The sequence below is a fragment of the Equus przewalskii genome, chromosome 10 (genome assembly GCF_037783145.1).
Source record: "Equus przewalskii isolate Varuska chromosome 10, EquPr2, whole genome shotgun sequence".
NCBI classification, from domain to species: domain Eukaryota; kingdom Metazoa; phylum Chordata; class Mammalia; order Perissodactyla; family Equidae; genus Equus; species Equus przewalskii.
The window spans coordinates 21,018,328-21,032,075 of NC_091840.1; the positions used below are offsets into that span (position 1 = coordinate 21,018,328).

Consider the following 13,748-nt stretch of genomic DNA (forward strand, 5'->3'; position numbering starts at 1 on the left):
CCCGCCCCCGCGGGTCCGCCCGCCCGGCCCGGACGGCAGCCCCTCCCGGGAGAGCCGGCGGTGCGGCGGGGGCATGGGGCGGGCGGCGTGGGGACTGCTGTGGCTGCTGCTGGGCAGCGCCGAGGCGCAGTACGAGAAGTACAGCTTCCGGGGCTTCCCGCCCGAGGACCTGATGCCCCTGGCCGCGGCCTACGGGCACGCGCTGGAGCAGTACGAGGGCGAGAGCTGGCGCGAGAGCGCGCGCTACCTCGAGGCGGCGCTGCGGCTGCACCGGCTGCTGCGGGACAGCGAGGCTTTCTGCCACGCCAACTGCAGCGGCCCCGCGCCGCCCGCCGCCGCGGCCCCCGGGCCCGCGCCCGGCCCCGACGGCAGCCACGGCGACGAGTGGGCCCGCGAGCTGCGGCTCTTCGGCCGCGTCCTGGAGCGCGCTGCCTGCCTGCGGCGCTGCAAGCGCTCACTGCCCGCCTTCCAGGTGCCCTACCCGCCACGGCAGCTGCTGCGCGACTTCCAGAGCCGCCTGCCCTACCAGTACCTGCACTACGCGCTGTTCAAGGTGGGCCCCGCCCTGCCTCCGAGGCCCAGCCGCCGTCGGGGCGGGAGGGGCGATGCGCTCGGGCACCACCGATCGGCTCCGTCCCCACCCCACAGGCTAACCGGCTGGAGAAGGCGGTGGCCGCGGCCTACACTTTCCTCCAAAGGAACCCGAAGCATGAGCTGACGGCCAAGTATCTCAGCTACTACCGGGGGCTGCTGGACGCGGCGGAGGAGCCCCTGACGGACTTGGAGGCCCAGCCCTACGAGGTGGGGTGGCGGGGTAGGGCCGGCCCGACGCCCCTCCCTGTGTCCCCATAAGGCCTGTAGAGGAGGGGAGGCCTTGGGCTCCCCCTCACCCCCTGCCCCGCTCCCCTCCAGGCCGTGTTCCTCCGGGCCGTGAAGCTCTACAACAGCGGGGACTTCCGCAGCAGCACCGAAGACATGGAGCGGGCCCTGACCGAGTACCTGGGCGTCTTTGCGCGGTGTCTGGCGGGCTGCGAGGGGGCCCATGAGCAGGTGGACTTCAAGGACTTCTACCCAGCCATAGCAGGTATCCCCCACCCGGAACCCTGCGGACATCCCCTTCACCCACAGGCCCTGCTTCCCAGAACTGCTAAGGCCCCTTAACACAAATACTCCTTCACCACACGTTTATGGAGCACCTGCTAAGGGCCTGGGAGGCAGACAGGAGTAAAGTGTTATCCCAGTGGCCCCCGGGGAGCCTTCGGTAGGCTGAGAGAGTCAGACAGGCTAACGGACCCCCTGAGGCTCCCGTAGAGGACTGCACTGCAGTCAGGACTGACCAAGGTGCTGGGCATCCGTACAGAGAAGTGGCGACATCCCCAAAGGGTCTGGGAGGTGGGGTCCACAGGCCCTCCAGGCAGAGGGCGATGCAGGTGCCAAGGTGCCCAGGTGGGAAACAGCCCAGCATTTTGTGGGCAGAAATCACACCTGGCCTGGGATCCCTAACTGTGGGTCCCCTCAGCTGGGGCAGAAGAGCTGTCCTGAGCTGTTCTCTCTGGGCTTCAGAAACACGTCCACACCTCACGTCAGCTCCCTGTGGCTTTGGGGTCGGGGTGGTAAGTCAGCCCAGCCCCCGGTAGTCTTCCTCAGCATCCCTCACCATTGACCGAGCACGTTACGCACATTGTCTCATGAGATCGCACAACGCACTTTCCGGACAAGGAAACAGGCTCAGCGGGCAGAGCTGGGATTGGAGGTCTTTTCCGTGGTCCGCACCAGTGGGAAGGAGCTGTTCAGCATGCCACCAGCTCCTCACCCTGTCTCTCATCCCGCAGATCTCTTTGCAGAGTCCCTGCAGTGCAAGGTGGACTGTGAGGCCAACCTCACCCCCAATGTGGGCGGCTACTTCGTGGAGAAGTTCGTGGCCACCATGTATCACTACTTGCAGTTTGCCTACTACAAGTGTGAGCCTCCTGGTGGGCTGAGGGGGCAGGGAGAGCGCTGCACTGGCAGCATTGCAGAATCGTGGGGAGCTGTCCCTCGGAATCCGAATCGAGGACCCTGGGCGATGGGAGGGAAGGCTGGGGGTGGCCAGGTGAGAGGAGGGGACAGAGAGCAGCCTCAGGGGAGAATTCGAGGGTCTCTGGGGTAAATGATTAGATAGCCAACAACTGCACAGCGCTTGACGGCTTACAGAGCCCTGCCACGTCTGTTTATCTCACTTGATCCTCTTACCAACCCCCTGCAGCTGACATTACTGGACCCATTTTTCAGATGAGGAAACTGAGGCTCTCCTGGCTTGAGGGAGATCCTGGCATCAGCTGGGGCTGGGACGAACAATCTCCAGGGTTCTTGCCATACAGAGATGCCAAGATTCAGACAGAGGCTGGAGTTGGAGTGGAGGGGCTGAGGACCAAGGGGCCAGGAGACCGTTCATGGGTTCACTAGGCAAAGAGATTGAGGGCGAGGCCACCAGCCTCTAATTCCCCAGTACCATTATGCTCAGCTGTGTGAGCTTGAGCAGCTTACCTAACCTCTCTGTGCCTTGGATTTCATGTCTGTAAAATGGGGATGACAGTAACAGTGAGGCTTAATGAGTTACACAGGCCTGGCACACGGTAAGTGCTCAGTACATTCTAGCTTGCATTATTCTTGAGGGGGCGAGTGAGGCGCCCAACAGATGTTCCGGGAGGTGGCTGGGGAGCCAGGGGCAGTGGACTGAATTGGGGGCTGGGGGTGGGCTGGGGGGGTTACCCCTCTGCTGGGGCGAGTGCAGGGCTCCTCACTCCTGTCCTGCCCACAGTGAACGATGTGCGCCAGGCCGCCCGCAGCGCCGCCAGCTACATGCTCTTCGACCCCGAGGACAGTGTCATGCAGCAGAACCTGGTGTACTACCGCTTCCACCGGGCTCGCTGGGGCCTGGAGGAGGACGACTTCCAGCCCCGGGAGGTGGGCACCGCCTTCAGCGACGCTCTCAGGGACCCATGGTTTGATGAATCCTGGCTTCCTGGGAAGGCAGGAGGGGAAGTGAGAAGGAATACGGCTTGTGGTTGGAGTCCTGGGTTCACACCCGGCCCACCAGCTGCAGGGGCCTGGGGAGATTACCTACTCTTTCTGGATCTGTTGCCTCACTTGCAAAATAGGGGTGGTGCTGCCACCTTGACAGCACCGTGCCTGGGCTGTGGGAAATACAAAAATACCTGTCCATTCTGCCTGCTCCTCGCCCCACCCTCATCCCCCTCACTGCTGGCCTTTGCCTTTCGTCCTCAGGGACCCCCTACTCTGGACCAACTGAGGAAACCCCTTGGAAAGTCTTGCCCCTAGGGCAAGCCTGGCAAATATGGGACACATGGTGCCACTGCCACTTTCCCTGTCAGTGGCAGACATTGCTAGTTGATTGAGGAACTCCTTCTCATTGAGCGCTCAGGATCCTTCCTAACCCAGCACTCCAGGCAGCTATGATCCTTGGATCAGCATGTGAGCTGATACCTGTTCCCTGCTCCTTGAGCTGGAAAGAGCCAGAGAACCCAGATCCTAGGAGCTCTGGCTCCGCCACCGTCTGGCAGCAGGGTCTGGCTCACCTCGCTTTCCTGCCCTTTTCCCAGGAGGCCATGCTCTACCACAACCAGACTGCTGAGCTGCGGGAGCTGCTGGAGTTTGCACACATGTACCTGCAGTCAGATGACGAGGTAAGTGGTACCCTGCCCTCCAGGATGGGCAGTGATGGGGACCTTGGTCCTTTTCCTGGGGCCGCTGTGCCAAAGCTCAGCCCCAACTCCTGGCAGTCAGCTGTTGTGAGGCAGGGGAGATTCACCTGTCCCTTATCTACACCTGCCTTCTCTCCTCTCTCAGTGTTCTCGTGCCCTCCTTCTCTGCATGTCTGAATCTTGCTCTCCCGGGCCCAGCTCAAGTGGCACCTCCTCCAGAAAGCCCTTGCTGCATGCCCTGGCTCTGTCTTCTGGGCTCGCGGTGCCAACTCTGACTCTCCATGCCTCCCTGGACCTACAGTTATTTGCAGCCCTGGTCCTTTTCACCCCCAGTCCCCTTCTCCAGCCATTATCCTAGAGTGGGGTCCTCCAAGATGGGGGACCAGGTTATTCCCAGCTCTCCCACTGCACCTGGCACAGAGCTGGCACTCAGAAGCTGAGTATGAACAAACCAGTGAATGAATGAAGGAATGAACGAACGAACGCAGGACGCCAGGAGGGAAGGACCACGGCGTGTTACATTGATTCTGAATGAGGGTTTGAGAGCCTGAATTCTCCGAGATATTGCTGCTCAGTGCTTAGTTATTCATCCCCTCCTTTGCTGATGCCCCCCCGACCCCCACTCATCACACGGGGGCAGGGTCTACACTAGTAGCACCCGGGCTTTGGTGCAGCCAGACTTGGCTCCACCACTTCCTGGCTGGGCAGCCTCCCAGCAAGTCTTAAGTAGCCCTCGGACTCCCATTTCTTCATCCATCAAACGGGGAGAAGAGTGGCCCTCTCACATCATCGTGGTGAAAATGAAATGAGATTGAGTCTGTCAAGCACTTAGTGTAGAGCTGGCACATAGTAGGTGCTCCGGCCCCGTGGTTGGGCGGGGGTAAGTTGATGAAAGGCGCACAGCTAGTGGGGGAGGCCCCGACAGTGCTGCACTGTGGGACGGATCAGCACAGGGCACCAGAGGAGGACTCTAGACCCTGCTGGGGTCATCAGAAGGGCTACATCCCCGAGCTGGTGCCTGGTGGGGGAGGGACAAACAGGAGCTCTCCCGCTCAGCAGAGCAGAGGCGTTTCTGGCTGGGAAGGCTCATGAGCAGACAGTAGGCATGGACTAGCAGTATTCACGGGGGTCTTTATGCTTAAAAGGGGCTGTGGAAAGGGTGATGATGCTTATGCTAACACTGACTCCCTGCTGGTGGAGCCGGGGATCAGCTCAGGGAGGGGGCAGTTTGGGAATAGGCCTTTGCGGGAGAAACCCTCACATCATTCCTGTGTGAGATCTTGAGCCTGGGGAAGGAGGGGCTTTGGGGCCTGAAGTCGGGCGGGGGGGGGGGGGTGCCCTTGGCCAGGAAGGGAGCCGATCCTGGTTTGTGCCCACTGTGACCTGGTTTCTCCCCACACCCCGGGACCCCTCTAGATGGAGCTGGAGGAGACAGAACCGCCTGTGGAGCCCAAGGAGCCCCCGTCCGATGCTGAGTTTGAGGGGGAGGGTGACTACGAGGAGGGCATGTATGCTGACTGGTGGCAGGAGCCGGATGCCAAGGGTGACGAGGCCGAGGCTGGTCAGTGGCTTGAGTCCTGGTGGAGGGATGGGGATAGAAGGACCCATGCCCTGGGCTGCAGGGGCCATAGAATATGCACAGTGGGTGCTGGGACTCTCCTCCGGGGGCTTCCAGCCTGTTAGCAACTCCTGTCCCACTTGTTGTGTTGGGGGGATGGCATCCCTCCTGGAACTGAGGCTAGCTGTGACCCGTTCCTGGGAGCCTCACTCCGGCCTGCCCCACCTCCCCCCAGGACAGCACCCAGATGCCTGTTGAGAGTGGGTGGCGGGCTAACCCCAAGGCTCTCTCCTTTCCTTTTCAGAGCCGGAGCCTGAACTAGCATGAGAAGAGGGCCACCCCTGCACCCCACAAGAGCTTGCGAAACCTTGGCCCAATGGCACCACCCTCACCAGCCTGGGCAGCAGCAAGAACTATTTATTAAAAATGTAAAATGGACATAGCTGACCAGGCCCCATCCCATCCCACCTGTGGGTGCTGTTCCCCAGAGCCCTCGTGCCTCCTCTCTGGGTCTCTGGACCACAGGATGGTGGTGCTGCAGCTGCTGACGGCCCATCCTCCTCCCCATGCTCTCCCCACCTGGACAGTCTCCTGGAGGAGAAGATTCTAGCTCTTCCTAGATGAGGTCTCAGCCTGAATTGCAGACAGCAGAGGGGCAGCTGGTGTCATGAAGAGCACTGGACCAGAAGCCCAGTGGTTCCTAGCAGTGGGTGCTCAATAAACATTTCTTGTTGGATGAATCACAGCGCCTGGGGTCCGTTCTCCTCTGGGCTGAGTGGTGAGGGCGCAGGCCCTTCCGTCCCTCCCTCTGCGTTCATCTCCCCTCATCTGTAAATGCGGAGGCGGGGGAGGGAGCACAGTTTGGGCCGGGGCTGCCCTCTCTGGACCCTGGGTGTTTGTGAGTGAGAGCGAGGAGCACAGCGTGCAGTCGCATCCCGCCGCCAGGGGGCGTGAGGACGCAGTTCCCGCCCGAGTGCTGGGAAGACGGTGGTTTCGGATTTCTAAGAGGGGATGTCCTGCATTTTCCTAGTTCAGCACCGCTTCCCTCAGGGAATGTGGGAGTGTGGGGAGGGGGCCAAGGACACTTACTTCCGGTTTGTACTTTCCAGGCATTTACTGACCCACGTTCCTTAGAGTCAGAGCGCATGCCCTGCCCTTTCTGCCCATTCTGTTCCACAGTGGGCGGGGATTGGGGCCCCATCTCAGTGGCCAGAGGACCCTGGGGATACGGTTTGATAACATGAGACTTCATGGTGGTAGTGGGACTGCCAGACCGGCTTGCCCAATCTTGCGTCGGCTCCAGGAGGCAGAGAGTCTGGAGGTGTGAGGGTGAGGGTGGTGCCCAGCAGCTACCACCCAGCCCTGTGACTCACCAGTGTCCCTACCATGTTCCACAGCAGGGAGGTGGGGGCAAAAGGGGTCCCTCTGGGCAGGGACCCTGGGCCAGGGCCAGCCAGGTAACAGTTCTGCCTCACTCCCCACGTTTCTGGCCTGCCAGGGACGGCAGTGGACGAGGCTTCTCTTCCTACTGGAGAGTGGAGCTGAACCTGGGAAGCCCAGTCTCAGTGTCCACACCCCTGCCCTCCCCCGGGAGGTGCCAGGTGACTGGGCCTGGGCCCCGCCCATCCCTGTGCCCTTGAGGACTCCCTGCCCCATGCCAAGCCCCTCCCCTAGGCCTTTGGTGATGATGAGGATGGGGAGGCCAGGGTCTGAATCTGGGGCGCGGGCGGGATCCAGGCTGGGAGCATCGATGACCTCACTCTCCCTCTCTCCCATAGGTGGGTCTGCAGTGGTAGCTTCTGCAGAGAGCTCCCTGGTGCCAGGGTGGCCCTGCCCCACCCTGCTCCTTTCAAGCTGCTGTGTAGACAGCTTCCACTGAGGCCCCGCCCCTGTTTCTGGGAGGGGCTGCCCGGGGCTGGCACTTCAGAGGGTGGGGAGCGGGGATGTGCTCCAGCGTGCCTGCCATGAGTAGGAGCTTTGGAATCTGGACGGCTGGGTGTAAGTCTGAAAGTGCCTGTGTGCGGGAGTGAGAAGGCCTGTGTGCTTGTGTGTTGTGTGGACGTGTGCTCGTCTGGGTGTGAGTGTGTGCCTACGTGCACATGTCTGAGAATGTGTGGCATGGCAGCATCTTGGGTCTGAGTGTGTCTCTGCACGTGCATCTCCAAGTGTGCATGCATCCGTGAAGGTGATTCTAGAGGGGTTCGTCCACTCACTCAGCATGTATTTACTGAGCACCTGCATGTGCCAGGCACGCTGTGAGAGCCGGGCATACAGCAGTGGGCAAAACAGGCTGAGCACCCTGCCTTCATGGAGCTTGCATCCCAGCCAGGAGACTGGCAGTAAACAATAAATTTTATAATCAATAACTTATCCGCTTATGTTAGATAAGTGAGATGGAAAAATAGAACTGGGGAAGAGCACAGGGGTTGCAGCTTAAGAAGGGTGTTGATGTGTGTGTCCAAGTGTGCATCTGAGAGTGGCGTCTCCGAGTGTGTGGTGGTGAGTGTGTGTGTGTGTGTGTGTGTGAGGGGGTATCCCCTGGGAACAGAAGGCTGGCCCCTCTCTGGGCACTCACCCCCCCATCCAGGCCGTTGCCCAGGCCCTCCCCCTCCAGTCCTTACTCAGCACCCCATTCCCAGCCCCTCCCGCCTCTCCCTGATGCTAGCGTCTCCCCATTGCCAGGCCAGCTTCCCAAACCGGTGAGACGGAGTTCCAGTGAGTTCCAGCGTGGGCCCTCTGGGGCCCTCCAGCCCATTCTCCCAACCCCACCCAGCCCAGACGCCCTGGCTTCCTCGACATCTCTGTCTCACTTGGCTCCTCCTTACCCCGCCCCCAACATCCCCACCCAGCATCTCATCCTTGTGGCATTTGTAGGATAATGAGTAGAAGGTGAGGTTAGGGATGGCCAAAGGGCACTGGGGATGGAGGCCTCACATAGTAGGGCCAGACTCAGATGCCCCAGAGGTGTCCTGGCCCCAGAAAGATCCCATCCTAAGGAGAACATCACGACTACAATGTATTGAGTACCTACTGTGTGCCAGGCACTCAGCAGTTTCCTCGTCACCCTCAAAGAGTCCAGCAGTGTAGGTATCAATTCCCCACTGCCACAGGTGAGGCTGGGGAATCAGAAACAACTTGCCCAAGGTTCCTCAAGGCGGGTGGTGGCTGGGCTGAGCTGGGGTTGAACCTTTTCTCCCCAAATCAGTGCTGCTCAGAGAAGGGAGAGAGAGGAGAAGGTGCCCTGGTCTCTGGTGTTGGCTTTGTCCCTATAGGCTGTCGGCTGGGGCCTGGAGAAAAGGTGAGGGCCAGATGTGGAGACAAAACCCCACACTGCCCAGCCCACTGAGGGAGGCAAGGAGTTCCAGAAGGGAGAGAGGGGAGGAGTGAGGGGTAGGGAGGAAGGGAGGGGGAAAGGAAGGGGAGGAAGAGCAGGCAGTCAGTCAGGCTCCCTCTGCCAGGCCTGATTCCAGGGCCTGGTCCCACCCCCACTGTCAGCAACATGGGATTGGACCGGATGTTAGGGGGCCTGGGGTCAGACTTGCTGGGCTCACTTAGACCAGCCTCTTCTTGAATCTTGAGAAGTGATGGCCAAGGGAGGTGAGGGGGGGTATCCCATGGGCTCCCCCCAAATGCCAGGTAATTCCAATGGAAGAAACTCCCCCCCTTAGGTTTAAGAAATAGTTTTTGAAGCCTCACCGCCGTGTTCCCCTTCTCCGGAAGAGTAGAGTCTCCCCTGGGGACAAAGAGCAACCCCTTTCTCTGTCAGAAGGCCGTGTCCAGCTGGCACAGGGGCCACCAGCGTAACCTGACTGAGGAAGTCCTGGCAGCCGCAGGGCCCAAGCCCCCCACAGCTTCCCCACCCTGGGACTTTCCTCCAGGCCTTCTGCAACTTCTCTCCAAGGACAGCTCTGGCAGGTGGCTCCAATTTCATGGATGGGGAAACTGACGTCCAGAGAGGCAGGATTGGGCCCCAGGCCTGGATCACTCTAAGCATGGCTGGTGCAGCCCTGCCTGGCTCCTTCCCGCGCTCAAGCGCCAAGATGCCTGGGGGGTTAGATGGGAGTGTGCCGGGCTGGGCTGCCCACCAGAGCCAGCTCCAGCCCAGACCCCAGGCCAACCTGGGGACAAGTCACCCTATAATCATCACCTGCCTGGGTCCCACCTGGCGCCGGGGTGCCTGGATAGCATCTCCTCTGTCCCCCAGACAGCCCCTGGGGTGGAGCGCCTCTGAGCCCATGACTCAGGTGGGGAAACTGAGGTAAGGAGGATGTGCCTGCTTGTTTACCCCTCTCCCCTCCGCATGTACTTGATCCTCTGAATCGGCAGAAGAACTTAGGTCACTCGCAAGGAAGAGGACAAGAGAACTTGACATCTTCCATTTCGGGTCACCTTTTCCATTTTTCCTTTTAGAAGAAGAGTGCGACATTATGTTCCTGGAGCAAAGGGAGGGGAGGCCACACGAGATTCCTTCCTTTTCCCTTGACCACTTGGCTAAATCCTTGTGGCCCTCCTGGAGGAGGAGGCTGGGAAGGAGCAAGGTTCAGCTAATCTAAGTCCAGAGTCTGGCCTCTCTCCTAGACCCTCGTGGATGTGGGGAGCAGGGGGCTTTTTGGAGGCCTCACAGCCATGAAGGACATCCTATTAAAAATTTTTGTTACCTCCAAAGGAGGTTATGTACAAGTTACAGAGACACAGGGACAGGAATGAAGTCAGAAAATGTTTGTCATGTGACTTTAACCTTAGCACAATTATTTCGATAACCCTGGTTTTCTTTGGTAATACATAGGCATCCTCAAAGACGGCACTGTCCCTCACCTGCCCCCAACACACACACTCTGGACAGAGATGACTTTTCTCCAGCACCCTCATCAAACGTGGGGTCCAGGCTTCACCCGCCCCCAGGCTCCCTGCCCCTCCCCCTCACCACTTCCAGGTTCTCTGCTGGGGCCATCAATTATCCATGAGCTGTAAGTTGGCTGCCTCTTCAACTGGAGGCTGAAGTGCTGATGAAATATTCAAGGATCTCAACTCTCAAATTCCCTGGTGGCCGAGGGACGGCACTGGGGAAGATGGGATTAATGTACCAGGCTGGGGGCCTCCAAGTGCTGGCCCCAGTCCCCACCCAGGCAGGGGGACCAGGGAGGCGGAGAGGGCGGGCGGAGGTGGGGGAAGGGTCTCTTTGCATCTTGGATTGCTGTGGCTCTGGGTGGTGCCCTTGCTCGCCTAGGGGGGTTAGAGGAAGTGAGGGGAGGTTGTTATTGATTTAGACCCCTGAGGACGCTGGCCAGCCGCAGCCGCCCCTCCCCCAGCCCTGGCTCTCTAATCCCGAGGTTTTCCTGGAGTCACACCTCAAGCTGACTTCCCACAAAATTGGTTCTCATCTCCACCCTTATCTTGTTGGGATGGAAAGAGACCTAAATTTGTGGGAGTGGTGGGCCAATGGCAGGTGGGCAGGTGACAAAGGTTCAAGTCCCAGCTCTGCCAGGAATTTCGTTGTGTAACCCTAGGGACGTTGCTCTCCTGGTTCCAGCCTCAGTTTCCCCATGTATACAAGAAAGGGGGCTCTGATTCAACCATTTCTTCTTCCTCTTCCCAAGGACTCTCGACAGATCAGGGAGAAATTCCTGCCCTCTGTGTGTGTATGTGTGTGTGTGTGTGTGTGAGAGCGCGGGAAGGGGTGGCCTCAGTGGGAAGGGCGCCTGTCAGGGCAGGCATCTCTCCTGGCTTGCTGGGGGAGGGAGGGGCAGGCAGGCTGGAGGGGTGGGTGGGGCCCCGGCTGTGTCAGCCTGTGTTGGAGTCGCCCAGGCCAGGAGCAGCAAGGGGGGTGACTCAGGTGGCAGGGCCTCGCCCCCTCTCTCCTGCCCCAATCCACTCAGGAGGGGGAGGGGGTTGCTCAGAGAGCCAGGGAGACCCAGCTCCAGAATACAATCCTGAAGCTTGGAGCCCACCCTCTTGGGCTCCTGAAGCCCTGGAATTGCACCTTGAGGGGGTTGGGGTGGGTGGGGGTGGGGGGGTGACCCCGGGATAGACATTTTCTGAAGAAGTCCTGACTTTCCTCCACCCGCTTCCTCCACCACCATGGCCCCTGGTATCTCCCCCTGGCCTGTGCTATTTCTGGCCTGTCCTATCTCTGTTTTCTTGTCTCCCTCTTTTCCCTGCCACATTCCATCCCCACCCACACGCCTTGCAGTGAAGTGTCGCTGGAGCTACCTCTGTAATTAAGGGCCCTGCCTGCTGGCTGGGCACTCGCCCACAGGACCAGGCCGTGGGCAGCCTCTGGCCTCCAGGCTCCTCCCCTGGACAAAGGGCAGCAAAAAAGGCAGGACCATCCCCTCCCCGCTCCTCCTCCTTGCACCATCCTGCCCTGCTCTTGCTCCCCTGATGCTTGGGCCCCTCCCGCTAGAAGAGTTTGGGAGCCAGTCTCCCCTCCCCAGCCCTGAAGGGGTCACCCGAGCAAGTCCCCTGCAACACAAGGGGGCAGGGGCAGGAGTGCAAAGGGAGGTCCACACACTGTAGTCCAAAAAAGATAAAACCAAGCAAACAAACTGTTAAATAAGCTATAACTTGATAAGTACATCTCCGCAATGACCAAGATGGAACTGAGAATTCTCAGACTCCTCAGAACACAGCAGCTCCAGGATCACTGGCCCCTGGCCCCCAGCCCCTGGGCCATCTCCCCTTCCCTTTGAACCCTGGGGTCCCCGACACCACAAAGGGCCTCCAGCACATGTGTGTAGACACCCCAGCTTGCTTGTCTGTGCTGTGTCCATCCCGCCCCACAACTGCCCCTCATCACCACTTTGCCTAAATGTGCACATACTACGTACGGTGCTGCTGTCCTCAGGAGGAAGGGCTGGAGTGAGAGACCGCAGCCCTAGAAGCCAGGTCAGCGCTGGGCAAGGAATTGCAGAGTTTCCGTACCCAGAGTGTGGTCTTGAAGGGGAGAGCTATCAACTCTGTGTAGGCTCATCCCTTTGGCCATGTGTGGAGGGCTCAACCCAAGGAGGGCTGGAGAGGGGGCCTTTGGAGGGGCGCCACTCAGCACAGGGGCCCCTTTCCCGGATCTACAATGGCTCTGCCCCCGGGCTCAGAGATGGCCTGTGCTCAAGATGCTTCTCGCTTTTCTTCTTGCCAGCTGATTCCAGCCTGCCACCTGGGAAGGACCCCGGCTTGTGGGCTTTCCTTTCCCTCTGCTGGAACGCCACGGGAGAGGGAGCTGCAGTGTGATGAAAGGGCCCAGCCTCAGCCTGAAGTTTAGCAACCCAGATCCTCACCCTGTTCTCTCTCGATAGAGGTAGCCATCCCTGAGTGTCCCTGAGGCCACCACAGCCGAAGAGGAGGGAAGAAGGGGTGTGTGTGTGTGTGTGTGTGTGTGTATTTGTGTGTTGGGGAGAGAGCGCTAACACATCTGGCATTTGTGTATCTGAATCTGTGCCCATGAGTGTTATCCCTGAGGTGTGAGCACAGAAGGTTGTGTGTGGCTTGTGCAGATCTAAATCTCCGCCTGCCTCTGTCTGGGGAAGGGGCCCCACAGAGAAAGGGCTGAGTTTGAACAGACAACAGAAACTCTCACCTCCTTATATGGCCCAGAGGCCTGGGTGGGGGGGAGGGGAAGCCAGATCAAGTGGGGAGGGCACTTGGCTGTTGTTCACCTTTCCCCAGGGAAGCGCCTCCCCGTCTGCCACCAGCTCCCCTCCCTCCCAACAGCCCCTCCTTGGACCCCTGTCTGCCAGTAGCTTCTGTCTCTGGGGCAGCTTGGAATGGGCCACTGGGCGCCCTTACCTTCTTTATTCCAAGGCCCCGGAAAGCTGCAGTGTTGAATTAACTGTATGTGTTCTTGGAGGCCCAAGGACTCTGCTTCCACTGAACTCTGGACAAGAGAAATGAGTGTAAACTGCAGGAATACGAATTGAGGCTAGACATGAGAAGGAACTTGCCAGTGTTAGAATAAGGAGACAAGGACATTCATGTAAGGGAGGCTGGAGACTCTCCTCTCCTGGAGATTTGTCAAACAGAGAAATCCCTGCCTTTAAAGGCTGGGAGGCAGGGGACTGGGTAAGATGGTCTTGTGGCCTTTCCTTCAAGTTCTAGCTACAGAGGAGACTGTCACACAGTGACTCTCATCCCTGTCCCTAGGCACCTTCCTGCCCTGTGAGACCAAATCCCCTATAAGGACAGCTGATTCGTCAACATCATTTTCTGATTCTTTTCTGTATCCTACAGATGAATCCTCAGTACCTGGCAGGCATGCAGTAGGTGCTTAATAGATGTGCAGAAAACCCCTTGACCTGGGAGGAGAGACGCAGCTCTCATCCCAGCCTTTCCTGCTGTGGTGGCCGTGCCTCCGCCCAGCCCCGGGCTGGCCTGAGCGCTGAGCTTGGGGCTGGCGTGTTGCAGCATGTTCCAGGCTGACACGCAGGGAGCATTCTGGGGAGACACACACACGCACAGGCTTTACTCTGAAGCCTTGTTTCTGCCCCTCCACC

The 13,748-nt window shown here is 59.4% G+C and overlaps 1 protein-coding gene across 1 annotated transcript; it reads left to right on the plus strand.

Moving 5' to 3' along the window:
- Window positions 1-22: 22 nt before the first annotated feature.
- Window positions 23-6,002, plus strand: P3H4 (prolyl 3-hydroxylase family member 4 (inactive)). The gene is made up of 8 exons (XM_070561966.1): window positions 23-553; window positions 649-801; window positions 913-1,084; window positions 1,833-1,961; window positions 2,801-2,946; window positions 3,603-3,686; window positions 5,121-5,265; window positions 5,567-6,002. The coding sequence occupies exons 1-8, from the start codon at window positions 74-76 to the stop codon at window positions 5,587-5,589; spliced, it is 1,332 nt and encodes a 443-aa protein (XP_070418067.1). The 5' UTR covers window positions 23-73; the 3' UTR covers window positions 5,590-6,002.
- Window positions 6,003-13,748: the final 7,746 nt, after the last annotated feature.